Source organism: Dreissena polymorpha, chromosome 1 (assembly GCF_020536995.1).
Source record: "Dreissena polymorpha isolate Duluth1 chromosome 1, UMN_Dpol_1.0, whole genome shotgun sequence".
Lineage (NCBI taxonomy): Eukaryota > Metazoa > Mollusca > Bivalvia > Myida > Dreissenidae > Dreissena > Dreissena polymorpha.
In genome coordinates this window covers 79,824,884-79,838,927 of record NC_068355.1, presented here as the reverse complement: position 1 = coordinate 79,838,927, position 14,044 = coordinate 79,824,884, and the positions used below count along the sequence as shown (strand labels likewise).

Here is a 14,044-nt window from a genome sequence, read left to right as displayed (position 1 = left end):
CAATATTGAAGATAGCAACTTGATATTTGGCATGCATGTGTATCTCATGGAGATGCACATTTTGAGTGGTGAAAGGTCAAGGTCAAGGTCATCCTTCACAAGGTCAAGGTCATCCTACAATGTCAAACATCATATAGGGGGACATTGTGTTTCACAAACACATCTTGTTGTCATTATTTCCCACTATTCAGTGGTGTCTAGACTAGAAGATTATCTTGGCAAGAATATAGTTTATTCTACCATAACCTTCCTTACATCTTATACAGATGTGAGCAGAGAAGGTTAGGGACGATCACATAGAACAACTTATCCTGATTTTCTCAATTATGTGGTATCCTAATGAATATCACCTGCACATCTACATCTTGAAAAGAAATCATTCTTTTTAGCTGTTATTGATTTACAACACATTTTTACGACTCCTTTGTGATGGTTTCAATTAACACACATCGGTCGTGGTTTACTTCCAGACACGGAGGTGATCATATTATCTCTCCTTGTATCTGGAAACCAGGAACTTATTCGTTCTTTGCAAGAACATCAATTTTTCTCTTTCGTCATACACATACATGTACCAGGTCGTCTCAACGTCCTGTTGGACGTTTTGTCTTGCAGCTCTTTCTGTTGAAATATTTTCCGTTGGGTTCAAGTGAAATGCGATTGCGCATGTGCGGCATTGTTTTTGCATTGGCGTATTATGTAGATGCAAATTAAATCGAGTAACGTTTCTCATCTAACGCTAGTAATGAGTGTAATGCGATTGTAGATCGCAGTGTAAATATGAACAACGCTAATAATGCAGTTCACAGAAATCAATCCAGCAGGATGTGCAATTGTTATACATTCGTCCACTTGACATAACTGGAAATATCTTGGTGAGTTTTTGCCATAATTTCATGGAATCTACTTAATAAGCCATGAGATTATTGTTCTATGACCTTTTTAAGTCTCATGTACAATTATTTTCAGAAAACTTCTTCACAGGTCAAATATCATCTCAGAGAGACATATTTTTACTGATCCAAACATGTGCCACTACATGTCTGGCCATTATTTAGTAATTATCTCTACAGAAAAACGTTTTTCTGTTAGATCTTCAATCCTTGTTACTTTTGCAAGGAAAATTCCATTAGAACTGTATAAAGGTTCTATGGAAGTTCTTTTTTGACTGGGTATTCGAGAGCATAATTATTACCTTAATCACTCTGCTAGATGCATAAAGGTTGTTCTCATCTTTTTCTTTGATGAAAAGAAATTTGTTTTTATCTCCATCAAAGGATATAGATTATGCTTCCGTATACCTTGGTTTGTGTAAGTCATCACAATTCTGTGCTGTCTTACCTATTTAGGAACTGATTCAAGCTATGGAACGTCAACACTATGTTTTTCGTTCCTTAACCTTCGTAAGCGGTTTTGGCTTGTGTTATTGGGTTGCTTAATGAGCTTCCTATGAACCTTTTTCATCAGGCTTATTAACAGTTCCAATATAAGTTTAAGACGATTTTCCTTCTTTTTATGGCTTTTAATTACCATACAGAGAAGTGTAATTCATGCTTTTTCTGCTGAATACGACCAATTCCAGTTGGATCTAATGTTGTCTTCACTTCGTTGTGTCAGCCAGGATTCCTTGCTTAATATCAAGTCCTCTTTATGGCTTCTAAAAATCTTCAAATTCCAAGTTTTTCTTAAACTGGTAGACATGAAGATGAGGATAAACTTCTATGGCCAATTGGGGCTTTGAAGTTCTATCTAAACAGTGTTAGTCCATTCCAGGTTCTCAAAAGACACTCTTCATTTCCCTAAAAAGGGGGGAGATGTGTCTGCGGTTTCTATTTCTCGGGGTTAGACCTCGACTAAGGAAGGTTACTCTTATCTCTATCTAAGGATTCATTCATTTTTAGGATCTGACCGCATGAATTAAGAGCTCAGTCTGTTTTGTGGGCATATATTAATCACACCCCACTTATTGACGTGCTCTAAACTGTTTTCTGGAGGAATCCAACCACCTTTTTCATCTTTTTATCTTTGTTTTCTGAAGTGCCAACAATACAATTTGTATATGTTTGGTCTTGTTGTGTTTTCACTAACTGTAGTGTCTTCTTTACGACATAGACATATTTATTTTGTCCGAGAAGTCATAATTAATACCGTTTTAAGGAAGATTACCTGATAACCCTGTTTATGGGTGTTACTGTGATGGGGAAAATATATATGAACCTTCCCACTGCAGCTGCAAAATCAGCTAGAGATAGCAGGTCAGTATTTATGACATTAAAACAATTTTTCAAAGTAAAATTCATTTTAATTATTAAATACATACCTGCTATTGGTAAGTCACCTCCCAACCCGCTATTCGATTAATATTTTTGTATATATATTGAAAGAATATTGAGGGTTGGCTACTGATTTTTGCCTAGGTTGCATTGCACTATGTTTAACCTGGCCTGCATTACGGTATTGAGGTGGCAGATTCCCAGTTAAAATTCCGGATGAGTTAATTCCCCTTGGAAAGGAGAAAGCTAGAGATAGCAGGTAAGTATTGAATAATTAAAATGAATTTTACTTAAAAAATTTGTTTCAGCCTTTTAACAATGAATCAGCATTCTTTAAATGTGCACATTTGCTGCTTATATGCTTGGGATATTCATGTTAAATTATGACCACGTTGGTTTGTGATGAATGCAAGTGAAGATTGTGATGATTTGCACTTAATAATGACATTATTTTGCCACTTAAGAAAAAGAGGTTAAATGTATTTAAGTGTTAAATTTGCATACATATTGGGTTCATCGTGTATAAAAAATAACTGGTGATATTGGCGGATTATCACATCAGATATAGAATTCAGTAAAATGAAATGCTATTTTGCTGTATTTTCAATATAAATTAGAAATGGCGCAGCAGAGGCCAAAGCCTATCCCTACACCGCATGTTTGACCCAGGGGCGCCCCAGGGTTGGTAATGGGGCCATGCATAGTTGAGATTGACCATATTGTCATAAGAAATGTTCAGTATCAATTAGAAGTGAATCAGTGTAGAAATGAAGAAATTATAGTCAAAGGCAATTTTGGATGGGTGTGGTCTATGTGGGCAGGGCGACCCAGGGTTGGTAATTGGGCCATGCATAGTTGAGAGTGACCTTATTGTCAATAGAAGTTCAGTATCAATTTCAAGTGAATCAGTGTGGAAATGAAGAAATTATAGTAAAAGCCAATTTTGGATGGGTGCTGTCTATGTGGGCAGGGCGCCCCAGGGTTGGTAATGGGGCCATGCATAGTTGAGAGTGATCTTATTGTCAAAAGAGAAGTTCAGTATCAATTTCAAGTGAATCAGTGTGGAAATGAAGAAATTATAGTAAAAGGCAATTTTGGATGGGTGCTGTCTATGTGGGCGGGGCGCCCCAGGGCTGGTAATGGGGCCATGCATAGTTGAGGTCTACCGTATTGTCATATAAGAGGCTCAGAATCAATTTGAAGTGAATCGGTGTAGAAATGAAGAAATTATAGTAAAAGGTAATTGTGGGTGGGTGTGGTCTATGCATGTGGCGGGGCGCCCCAGGGTTGGTAATGAGGCCATGGATAGTTGAGATTGACCGTATTGTCACTAGAGAGGTTCAGTATCGATTTGAAGTGAATCGGTGTAGAAATGAAGAAATTATAGTAAAAGGCAATTTTGGGTGGGTACATGTGGGCTATGTGGGAGGGGCGCCCCAGGGTTGGTAATGGGGCCATGCATAGTTGATATTGACCTTATTGTCATAAGAGAGGTTCAGTCTCAAGTTGAAGTGAATCGGTGCAGACATGAAGAAGTTAATGTAAAATAACCTTAAAAAATGAGTGAAAATCTCTGACCTGGCTCCACCCCAACCCCCATAACTTTTGACCCAGGGGTCAGATCAAAATTCCAAATAGTGCAGGGTCGCACATATGCTCAAAGCTACCATGTGTGCAAGTTTCAAGGTTGTAGTGCTAATAGTGTAGGAGGAGATAGTGGCCAGGACGGACAGACGGACGGCGGAGATAACCACAATATCCCCACGCTTTTCAAAAAGCGTGGGGATAAAAATTCTGCTTGATTACAGATGAAGACAATATTCAGCAAGATCCTAAAAACCGACTGAAGACCATCAACGCTGAGACCAAAGACATCCTTGAAACACTGGAGCGTGAATATAAAGCACCGGTATGTATTAGTACAGGCCGCTGGGAAATAAAATGGGGGTATACTAGAATCAACATGGGGGTAAAATAGATTATATGGACAAAGAATGTATAACAATATAAATTAACACATCTTTTTCTTTGAAACTACTAGGCCCTTAGGTTAAATATTTGGTATGGGACATTGAACAATGTAAACCCAATATAACATCTTGTTTAAAACCTGGAATCCATTATTACCTGTGTGGCTCTTGGCCCCCTAACTTTCAATTTTTGTCTCAAATAATTTCTTAATATTCAAACATGGCAGGGCCCATAGTGCAAATTGATTTATTATACCCCGCCATAGGCGGAGGGATATTGTTTTGGCGTTGTGTGTCTTTCCGTCCGTCTTTATGTCTGTCCGGAGCCATATCTTGGAAGTGCTTTGGTGGATTTCATTGAAACTTAGTATGAGTATATATATGGATATGATGATGATGCACGCCAAATGGCATTGTACACCATCTGTTAAAAACAGAGTTATGGCCATTTGTATCTTGAAAAAATGCTTTTTTGAGTGTCAAATATAACACTTTTATGTTCAGAAGCATATTGGCGGGGGATATCAATTCAACGAATTTGCTTGTTTCTCAATTAAAATCAAGAGACCAACTTGCATTGTGTTAAATGACAGTTCAAAAGTGATGATCTGTTGTTTTTTATGTTAATAAAGTTACAAAAAATAGTGTGTTTGTGTGAGTACAAGTGTTTGACTTGCTAATACTGTTTTTATGTATGTGCTATTAATCTTTTTAATTATGTACAGTCAATCTCATATTTAAAGACCACTAAAGGGAGTAACCAAAAGTGGTCTCTTAATAAAATGGTCTTTAAATAAAAAAAAGGCCATTTGTGATGAATGCGGACCTTTGATTTTAAATCCAGATATCGGATTATCTCATTTTGAAACAGCGATTTCTGCTTTTGTAATCAAATGAATCTAAATATAAATAAAATGAATAAATCTATTTTTTACTTAAAATAAGTTGTAGTTGTTCTCTCTAATTCTAAATACAATATAAATGGTTTGCACGGAGAATGGGTTTTTCCGACTCCAAACTCATTCGCGATTAAATTTACGTGCACTTTTACTCTTCGACACTTCCAATACCCGAATTTTCTCATTTAACGTTAATACTTTCTGTTTTGACATTTTAATTTCTGCATGAAAGCTTATATATATCTGACTCGATTATAGTACATAGGGAAATAAATAAAACACCTTGATTGAAAACTAAATAAACACGCCTGATTGGTAAATTTGCTAACACAAACTAATAAAAATAATAACGATTACATTTTTTTATGAACAGATTTGGCTACATGTTACCGATTATTAGTTTATTTTTTACACCTCTTGAGAACACTGGGAAAATGTTTGTCGCATTGGCACATTGTTTCTACAATAAAATCGGCGATTAAATTTGTCACTTAACGACCCAGATAGTAATCGCTTTACCCCGTAGACTGTTGGCAATACCTCACTGTATTATTCGACACCAAAAATTGATACGCAGTCAGCATTAATGCCGGTCAGAACCGGACATCGAGACAAAGGAAAATGGCTGGTGTGAAATCAAAACAAAAGTTAATCGTTCACGTTATCGGCTTAGATAAACAATCAACACTGATTTGTCCCTGAACGGTCAACAGATTTACCACTTTTACCTTAAAGCGGTCGCTTAATTCAAGACTCGGACATCAAAATAAATTAAAATCAGCGGTCGCTGGTCCGTAAGACAAAAGTCGCTTAATACAATATGAAAATATAGTTAAAACGCTCGGGTGGGATTTAAAGTGGTCGCATAAGACAAAAGTCACTTAATTCAAGTGGTGGCAAGCACAAGATTGACTGTATATGCTAGTTATGGCAATTTACTTGATGACACCACAAAATGTCAATATATGAGCACTAAACTTATAACATGGTCCATTTATAAAGTGGGTTTGTGGATTGGATCCCTACAGTGACGTAAATTGGAGTGACAGTGTTTTGTGGTTGGCTTCACAGGGGTCTAGCTAGGCTCAAAATTTAGGGAGAAGTCACTTCTCCCTAAAGCCAAAATAGGGAGAATTGGTAACTTCATTTGGAGAAATAGTACATTTGCGTCATAGATCTTAGTTTATTGTATATTTTGCGGCAACTTAAAGGATAAGTGGTTGCTGTTCAGCCTTCAATCAACTCTTCACTTGTTTTATACATTAAGACATGTTAAGTTTATAAAACTACATTTTTCTTATTTCTCATTGATTGTTGATAATGATGGTACTTTTAATTGTATTTTTTTCCTGAACGGGTGTATCAAATAAACTTCTTTTTACTTACTTGTTTATTTTAAGCAATTCAACATTAAATCAATTTCATATTTTGTTACAAATATTTGTTTTAAATTAAAAATTCATTTAAAATCTCGTTTTACAGCAGAGATTCCAAATCTGTAAATGAGGCCCCATATTTATTACCAGTGCTAGGTTACCTTTTCCCATATGATCACTCTTGAGTATTGTTTTTATAATGGGCCATTTAACTTTGCTTAAGCATAGTTATTTGTAGCCAGCACAAGGCATCATCTATGAACAATTTTAAGAAGTCTAAAAGCTCCAGACTGTTCTTTTGAATGTTCAACTTTGCATGACTTGTAAATGGGGCAACTTAAGGCTGAGAATCCTCCTGTGTCCAATTCTTAACATCAAATTAATTTTAATTAAGGATGGAACCCAATATTCGAATATTCGAAAATTTGCCGAATATTCGGATCCAAAATTCATAGTCAAATATTCTATTTTTATGCAAAGATACTTCTAAAAAGTTAAGTGCATGTACAAAGTCGCAGTTCGGGTTAAGTGCAGACGACTTTCCTGTATAAGTCATTGTTTTGATAACAGCTGCCGTCAATGCACGAGATGATAATTAGCAAACGGGAGGGTATAAGGAGAGGGACCAATCACCATTTTACTTAAAATGTATATTGATGCAATATGTACAAACTATTTTCTAATAATCAGTCGAAAAAGGAAATATAATGTATGTGAAACATCAATGTGTATCGATAAGCATTCAATTTGTTTGATATACAAAATTTGTATTTTGACAAGTCTTTCAACCTCATATCATTTTCAGTATTCGTTTCCATCCCTAATTTTAATCGGTCAATGTCTGGCACAAACAAATCATAAAAAGGGGGAGAAGTTACTTCTCCTTCATTAAATTAATATTCCCTGGGCGAACATATCGTCCACTCGCGAGACACCTGCTTCACAGTTTGTTTGAAAGCCCATAAATACTAAAAATCAATGCATATTTTGTACAATATTTCGAAAAATAAAGATAGAAAAATTACAACGCTAGATGTTGTCTGGAAAAAGAGATTTAATGCGATACAACATTCTTGTTTTAATTTCTGGCTACAATATCCAAACATTTTCAAGCTTAAGGGAGATTGGCTTCAGACAGCTTCCAAAGCATGACGTAGCTCTCATGAATACTAATGCTGCAACAATATACCGGTATATCGGTATATATCGCAATCAGCATATTGTATTGCGATACGATTTTCATCATACCGGTACAAAAATTCTACAAAAATTCATCAACATTTTGTCCAGAAAAGCCATCCAAAATAATATCAAGGTAAACAAAACAAATCGGTGTTTAGTAAAAATAAATTGTTACGTAAAAATAGCATTCTGAAATGTCTATTATACGGAGTATCGTTGTTATATGGGGGTCTGCAAGATCTGCTTTTGCATGTCATACTGTCAAATTTAAGATGAAGATTAATATGGAAATACGAAATAAACACAAGTGATAACATAATCAAAATGTAAATTGATGTTATTGTAAACAGAAGTAATAATGATAGAAAAATATTACGTATCAGCATTCTGATATGTAATGTTTATAAAGCATCTTGTAAAAAAGGCTAGAATTACCAATAGGATATAACTAGAACCTAAACATACAATACAAAGGTTCTGTTCATGTAATTAAGTTGGTTTTGGTGATTAGCTGGCGAGTTATAATTCTGGTACCAGTTAGCAATATATTGCAATATATTGCAATATGGGTTTTTGAACTGACAATATATTGCAATACGTTTTTTGGTGTATTGTTGCAGCATTAATGAATACGTCATTCTTTGAATACTGCCCGAAGCCATGGCAGTCTCTCCTTTGCTTGTAAATGTTCGGATATTGTGGTGGGAAGTTAGCATGGAATTTATAGTTGAACAAAAAAAATAAAACCGAGCATTTTGTATCTTAATCTATGTTACCATACAACATCTAGCGTTGAAATTTCGGCTAGTGCTTTACAGAACACTGGGTTAACTTTATTTTAGGAAATATTGTGCGGAATATTTGTTATTTTTTAGTATTTATGTAACTTTAAGTAATGCCCCTAAAAATGGCCATATCCCAGAGTCCAATGTTTTATTATTACAACTTGCTTTATTTTACTGGAAACAATGTTGGGTATTGACCATTACTGTGACAAGGTTTAGTTAGAGAAGCCATAATTGTTCATCATGCTGCGAATGATAAAAAATATAAAAGTAACGAACATCAGAAGAAAAAGAAAAAATAATTAGCAGGAAATGAAGCTTATCTGGTGAAATAAAAATAATTTTGGATGTTGTTTCAATTAATAGGTTCTACCAGGGTGGGTAAAGATTTGAATAATTCATGGAATCTTGATAGTTTGGTTGTATCACAGAAAGATCATAGAATTAAGAAAATCCTCATGAAACTTCAAAAAGTATCATTCATGGAAAATAATGTCAATGTATGATGCAGATCAAATGTATTAAATTGAAATTAATTTAACAAAAGCATGAAACTGATCTTGTATGTATCTTGATTTTAAATGTAATCAGAGCTCCAGATAAAAATTTGGTCAAATTCTTTTTTACTCCCTATTTAAAAAATTAATTCGTATTTCACCCCCTATTTATAAAATTAATTCTTAACAATACTGTTAACGTATAGAAATTCGTTGGTATGAAATTTCGTGGTTTAATAAAAAACAACTAATTCGTTGACACGTAATTTCGTGGATTTCAAATTAAAAACAACTAATTCGTTGAATACAGATACGTAATTTTCGTGGATTTCAAATTTTCGGGGAAGACTGACCGTCATAATAATAAAACTTTTATTTAAACAACCAGAGTAATAACGAAGCATAATCTGCTTATCTGTGTTGACAGCAAGACTTGAGGTTACTGTGCACTGAAGCATGAAAGTGTTGCCGATAATTGTCGGTAAGAGCGATAAAGTGGCGCACTTGTGGGTCCCCGCTCGCTAATTGCCATCAATGTTGTTTTGACAATATTAGCAATTTTCAGCGCAATCGGTCCCCTAGTAGCAACAATTGAGAAATAAGGTCCCCAAAACACATATGCGTGAAAACAGTTATGTCTCTTTTAACTTAAATTGGCACTAATTGACATATGTGATAAATCTGCAAACTGTTAATTTGACGACGTCACGTAAAAGAGAGAAATCGTTGATGTACAATTTAAAAACTGTGCTTGATTTAAAAAGTAATTATCAGAAATGACATTCGGAAACGACCAATTTCGGATTAAAAATGGATAAATAATCGTTGGTACTTTAATTCGTGGTTCAGTGGACCAACGAAATCCACGAAAATTCGTACCACACGAAATTTAATGGTTTTACAGTATATTACCAAATATTTTTTTATTCATTGTTTTTGACACATCAACAATTCAACATTTTGGTTTATAGTCTTGGAAAAGCCTGGTATTTGAATCTAATTGAAAGAATGCATGCAGTGTGGACTTTAGACACTGAAATGGCTTTTTTTGCCTTCCACCCTTCGATACACCGCTTCGGTCGGCCATTTTGATTTTTTATGTAAAATGGTCACTGACACTTTGGCTTAGGTCATAATGGCCTTTTGGTCGCCGTTAAAGTCATATCAAAAACTATATTGAACATTTAATTTTAATGACATATTGAATAGGTATACAATATATTACTTGTGTATAAAAATTACGATAAGTGTTATTAAAAAGGTACAATAAACAGAAATGACTCGTCTGCAATACTGGGAGAACAGAATCGAGACCGTTTGGCCTTTCAACGGTGGCTGCTCCTCACAGCAAACGCTTAAGTGACGATTAACGATTAAAGATTTTAAAGTTGTAGTTTTAATTGAGCGCCTAGACGAGTCAGAACCGGGATGAAATGTTTACCGTATATAATTTGCTACTGGAAGTTTTACGCACCTTCGAAAATTTCGAATTCGTGTTTTATTTTTTCAATGCGTAACTTTACGCAAAGATTTTAAATCTAAATTGTTATTTAAGAAATTTAATTCGTGTTTACGCCTTTACGCATGTTATCTGGAGCACTGTGTAATTCTAGTTTGTAAAATATGGGGTGTGTACAGGCTAGGGTATTTGCAACACCATCTTAGAAATTTAATTCAACTGGTTCCAGTTTTTTTTGGCTGGAAGAATGACTCAAAATCTAAAAAAGAATTTCACTGTGTAATTTTTAGTTTATTACTGGTATATCGGGGATCATCCTATTCCAATTTTATTAGGGAGAAGTGAGCCGACCTTTGATCAAACGTGTAAAGGTACTTTAATATTAATGTTTCACAGTTAATAAACATATATATATATATCTAAAATAAAATCTGCTGAAACACTAACTAAACATTTTATTTTAAACTGCCATGATGTTATGGAGATATTGCTCTCCTAAGAACTGTAAAACATGTGTTTTATTTGGCCAAAATACACATTTCATTCACATGTTATTACTACTTAAGCCAAGAGCCTGAGGATGTAGGATAAGGGGAATATAGGGCAGAGCCCTAGCATATTTTTCTTTTCAGCTCACCTGAGCACAACGTGCTCATGGTGAGCTTTTGTGATCGCCTTTTGTCCGTCGTGCGTTGTGCGACGTGCGGCGGCAACATTTGACTTGTTAACTCTCTAGAGGCCACATTTATTGTCCAATGCTCATGAAATTTGGTCAGAAGATTGGTCTCAATGATATCTTGGATGAGTTCGAAAATGATTACGTTTGCTTGAAAAACATGGCTGCCAAGGGGCGGGGCAATTTTCCTTATATGGTTATATATGTCTATAGTAAAATCTTGTTAACACTCTTGAGGCCACATTTATTGTCTGATCTTCATAAAACTTGGTCAGAAGATTTATACCAATAATATCTTGGACAAGTTCGAAAATGATGCCGGTAGGTTGAAAAACATGGCCGCCAGGAGGCGGGGCATTTTTCCTTATATGGCTATAGTAAAACCTTATTAACACTGTAGAGGTCACATTTATTTTCCGATCTTCATGAAACTTGCTCAGAAGATTTGTCCCAATGGTATCTTGGATGAGTTCAAAAATGGTAACTTTTGCTTGAAAAACATGGCTGCCAAGGGGCGGGGCATTTTTGCTTATATGGCTATAGTAAAATCTTGTTAACACTCTAGAGGCCACATTTATTGTCCAATCTTTATGAAACTTGGTCAGAAGATTCATCCCATTAATATCTTGGACGAGTTTGAAAATGATGCAGGTTGGTTAAAAAAAAATGGCTGCCATGGGGCGGGGCATTTTTCCTTATATGGCTATAGTAAAACCTTGTTAACACTCTAGAGGCCACATTTATTGTCCAATCTTCATGAAATTTGGTCAGAAGATTTGTCTTTTTGATATTTTGGATGAGTTCGAAAATGGTTACGTATGATTGAAAAACATGGCTGCCAAGGGGCGGGGCATTTTTCCCGATATGCCTATGTATGGCTATAGTAAAATCTTGTTAACACTCTAGAGGCCACATTTATAGTCCGATCTTCATGAAACTCGATCAGAAGATTCATCTCAATAATATCCTGGGCGAGTTCAAAAATGATGCCGGTTAGTTGAAAAACATGGCCACCACGGGGGCGGGGCATTTTTCCTAATATGGCTTTAGTAAAACCTTGTTAACACTCTAGAGGTCACATTTATTGTCCGAACATCATGAAACTTGGTCAGAAGATTTGTACCAATGATATCTTGGATGAGTTGGAAAATGGTTTTGGTTGCTTCAAAAACATGGCCACCAGTGAGCGGGGCATTTTTCCTTATTTGGCTATATATATGGCTATAGACCTTGTTAACACTCTAGAGGCCACATTTATTGTCCAGTCTTCATGAAATTTGGGCAGAAGATTGGTTTCAATGATATCTTGGATTAGTGTGAAAATAATTTTGTTTGTTTGAAAAACATGGCTTCCAAGGGGCGGGGCAATTTTCCTCATATGGCTATAGTAAAATCTTGTTAACACTCTAGAGGCCACATTTACTGTCCGATCTTCATGAAACTTGGTCAGAAGATTCATCCTGATAATATCTTGGATGAGTTCAAAAATGATGCCGGTTGGTTGAAAAACATGGCTGCCAGGGGGCGGGGCATTTTTCCTTATATGGCTATAGTAAAATCTTGTTAACACTCTAGAAGCCACATTTATTTTCCGATCTTCATGGAACTTGGTCAGAAGATTTGATCCAATAATATCTTGTTATCTCAGGTGAGCGACTTTGGGCCTTTCAGGCCCTCTTGTTTTTAGTCTTTCTAGGTGCAATTTCTGGTTAGTACATTGTGAAATATTGTCAACCAGACCATCTGTAACACTGCATGTTTATTCGTCATTCTATAAAAATGTTTTATAGAACGTCAAAAATAATTAAAATTGAAATTGACAAACCATACGTATCCGAAAATAACTGTCTGAATACATGTCTATTTACGTTTTTTTGCACATGAAGTATAATATGCATATCGTTTGACTGCAGAAAATGAAAACCAGTAACCTGTAACCAAGCAAATACGCAATCAATATATTATTTGGGTGACAAGATGGCGGACATTAGCAACATTCATAGATTGTACGGGTTTCAGACAGTAGCGAAGAGGTTTCATCAGTTACTGCTCATGTCAGTGCCAGCCGCTTACCAATCAGAAATCAATCAAAAAAAGACCGGGCAATGTCTCATGGCGATATGATAAACGCATAACAAAAACAATGCAAATACTTTATTTTCTTAATGCTATATTTTATCCCCTTTGCACACAATAAGTCACTGTAAAGCAGTTGGTTATTTCTCTTCGATTTTTATTGCATTATGCACCAGTCTCAATTTGCAAATTATACTAACGACAGAGAGTAACGTGTACTCTTAAAAACCTCCCTAACATTTTGTGGGAGATTCTTCAACAATACATGTTTATGTTCTATGCCGGCCATTATTATAGCTTAATTATTTCAAGATTTGTTGTTGTGTTTTATTCGATTATACATAAATTGATGTAACACTCCATAACATTCTGAAATAACCTAAATTGTAATTCTCCCAGCTTAGTGTCGTGTGCCGGTAATTCTTATGTTTGAATGACGTCATTGACTTTTGATGGAATGTTCCCAAGTGCTTTTTACTGCGTTTTTGGATTAAACTTTTAATTTGTAAGTCTGTTTCTCTGTTTGTGATATTTGTTAAGCTCAGTACTTAAATATATAATGACTGAAATTATGCAGTGAGATTCGGACTGTTTTAAGTTGTACAAAGCGTCAAGCATAACAATAAATGACCAACATGTAGACAGTGGCTGTATTGGTTCCCGGCAGACTTGAAAAATAACAAGAGCCGATTTAAAAACTGTAAACGAGGTCGGGAGCCTCGACTGGCATTCTATACATAGATGGTTACGTCAATACACTATTGTCGGTAAGACCGGCATGTACACAATGCCTCACCTTGAATAAACCAAGGCGACTTGCATCAACGGTCAGTGATGCGTAGCAAATCCTG

General features: G+C 35.5%; 1 protein-coding gene across 1 annotated transcript in view; it reads left to right on the top strand.

The window, feature by feature from the left end:
- LOC127837255 (RING-type E3 ubiquitin-protein ligase PPIL2-like) overlaps window positions 1-14,044 on the top strand; it is a gene marked incomplete at its 5' end in the record, with an annotated part of 68,508 nt that overhangs the window by 15,769 nt on the left and 38,695 nt on the right. The window contains 1 exon segment of the mRNA XM_052364180.1: window positions 4,082-4,182. Coding sequence (XP_052220140.1) covers window positions 4,082-4,182 — 101 coding nt within the window.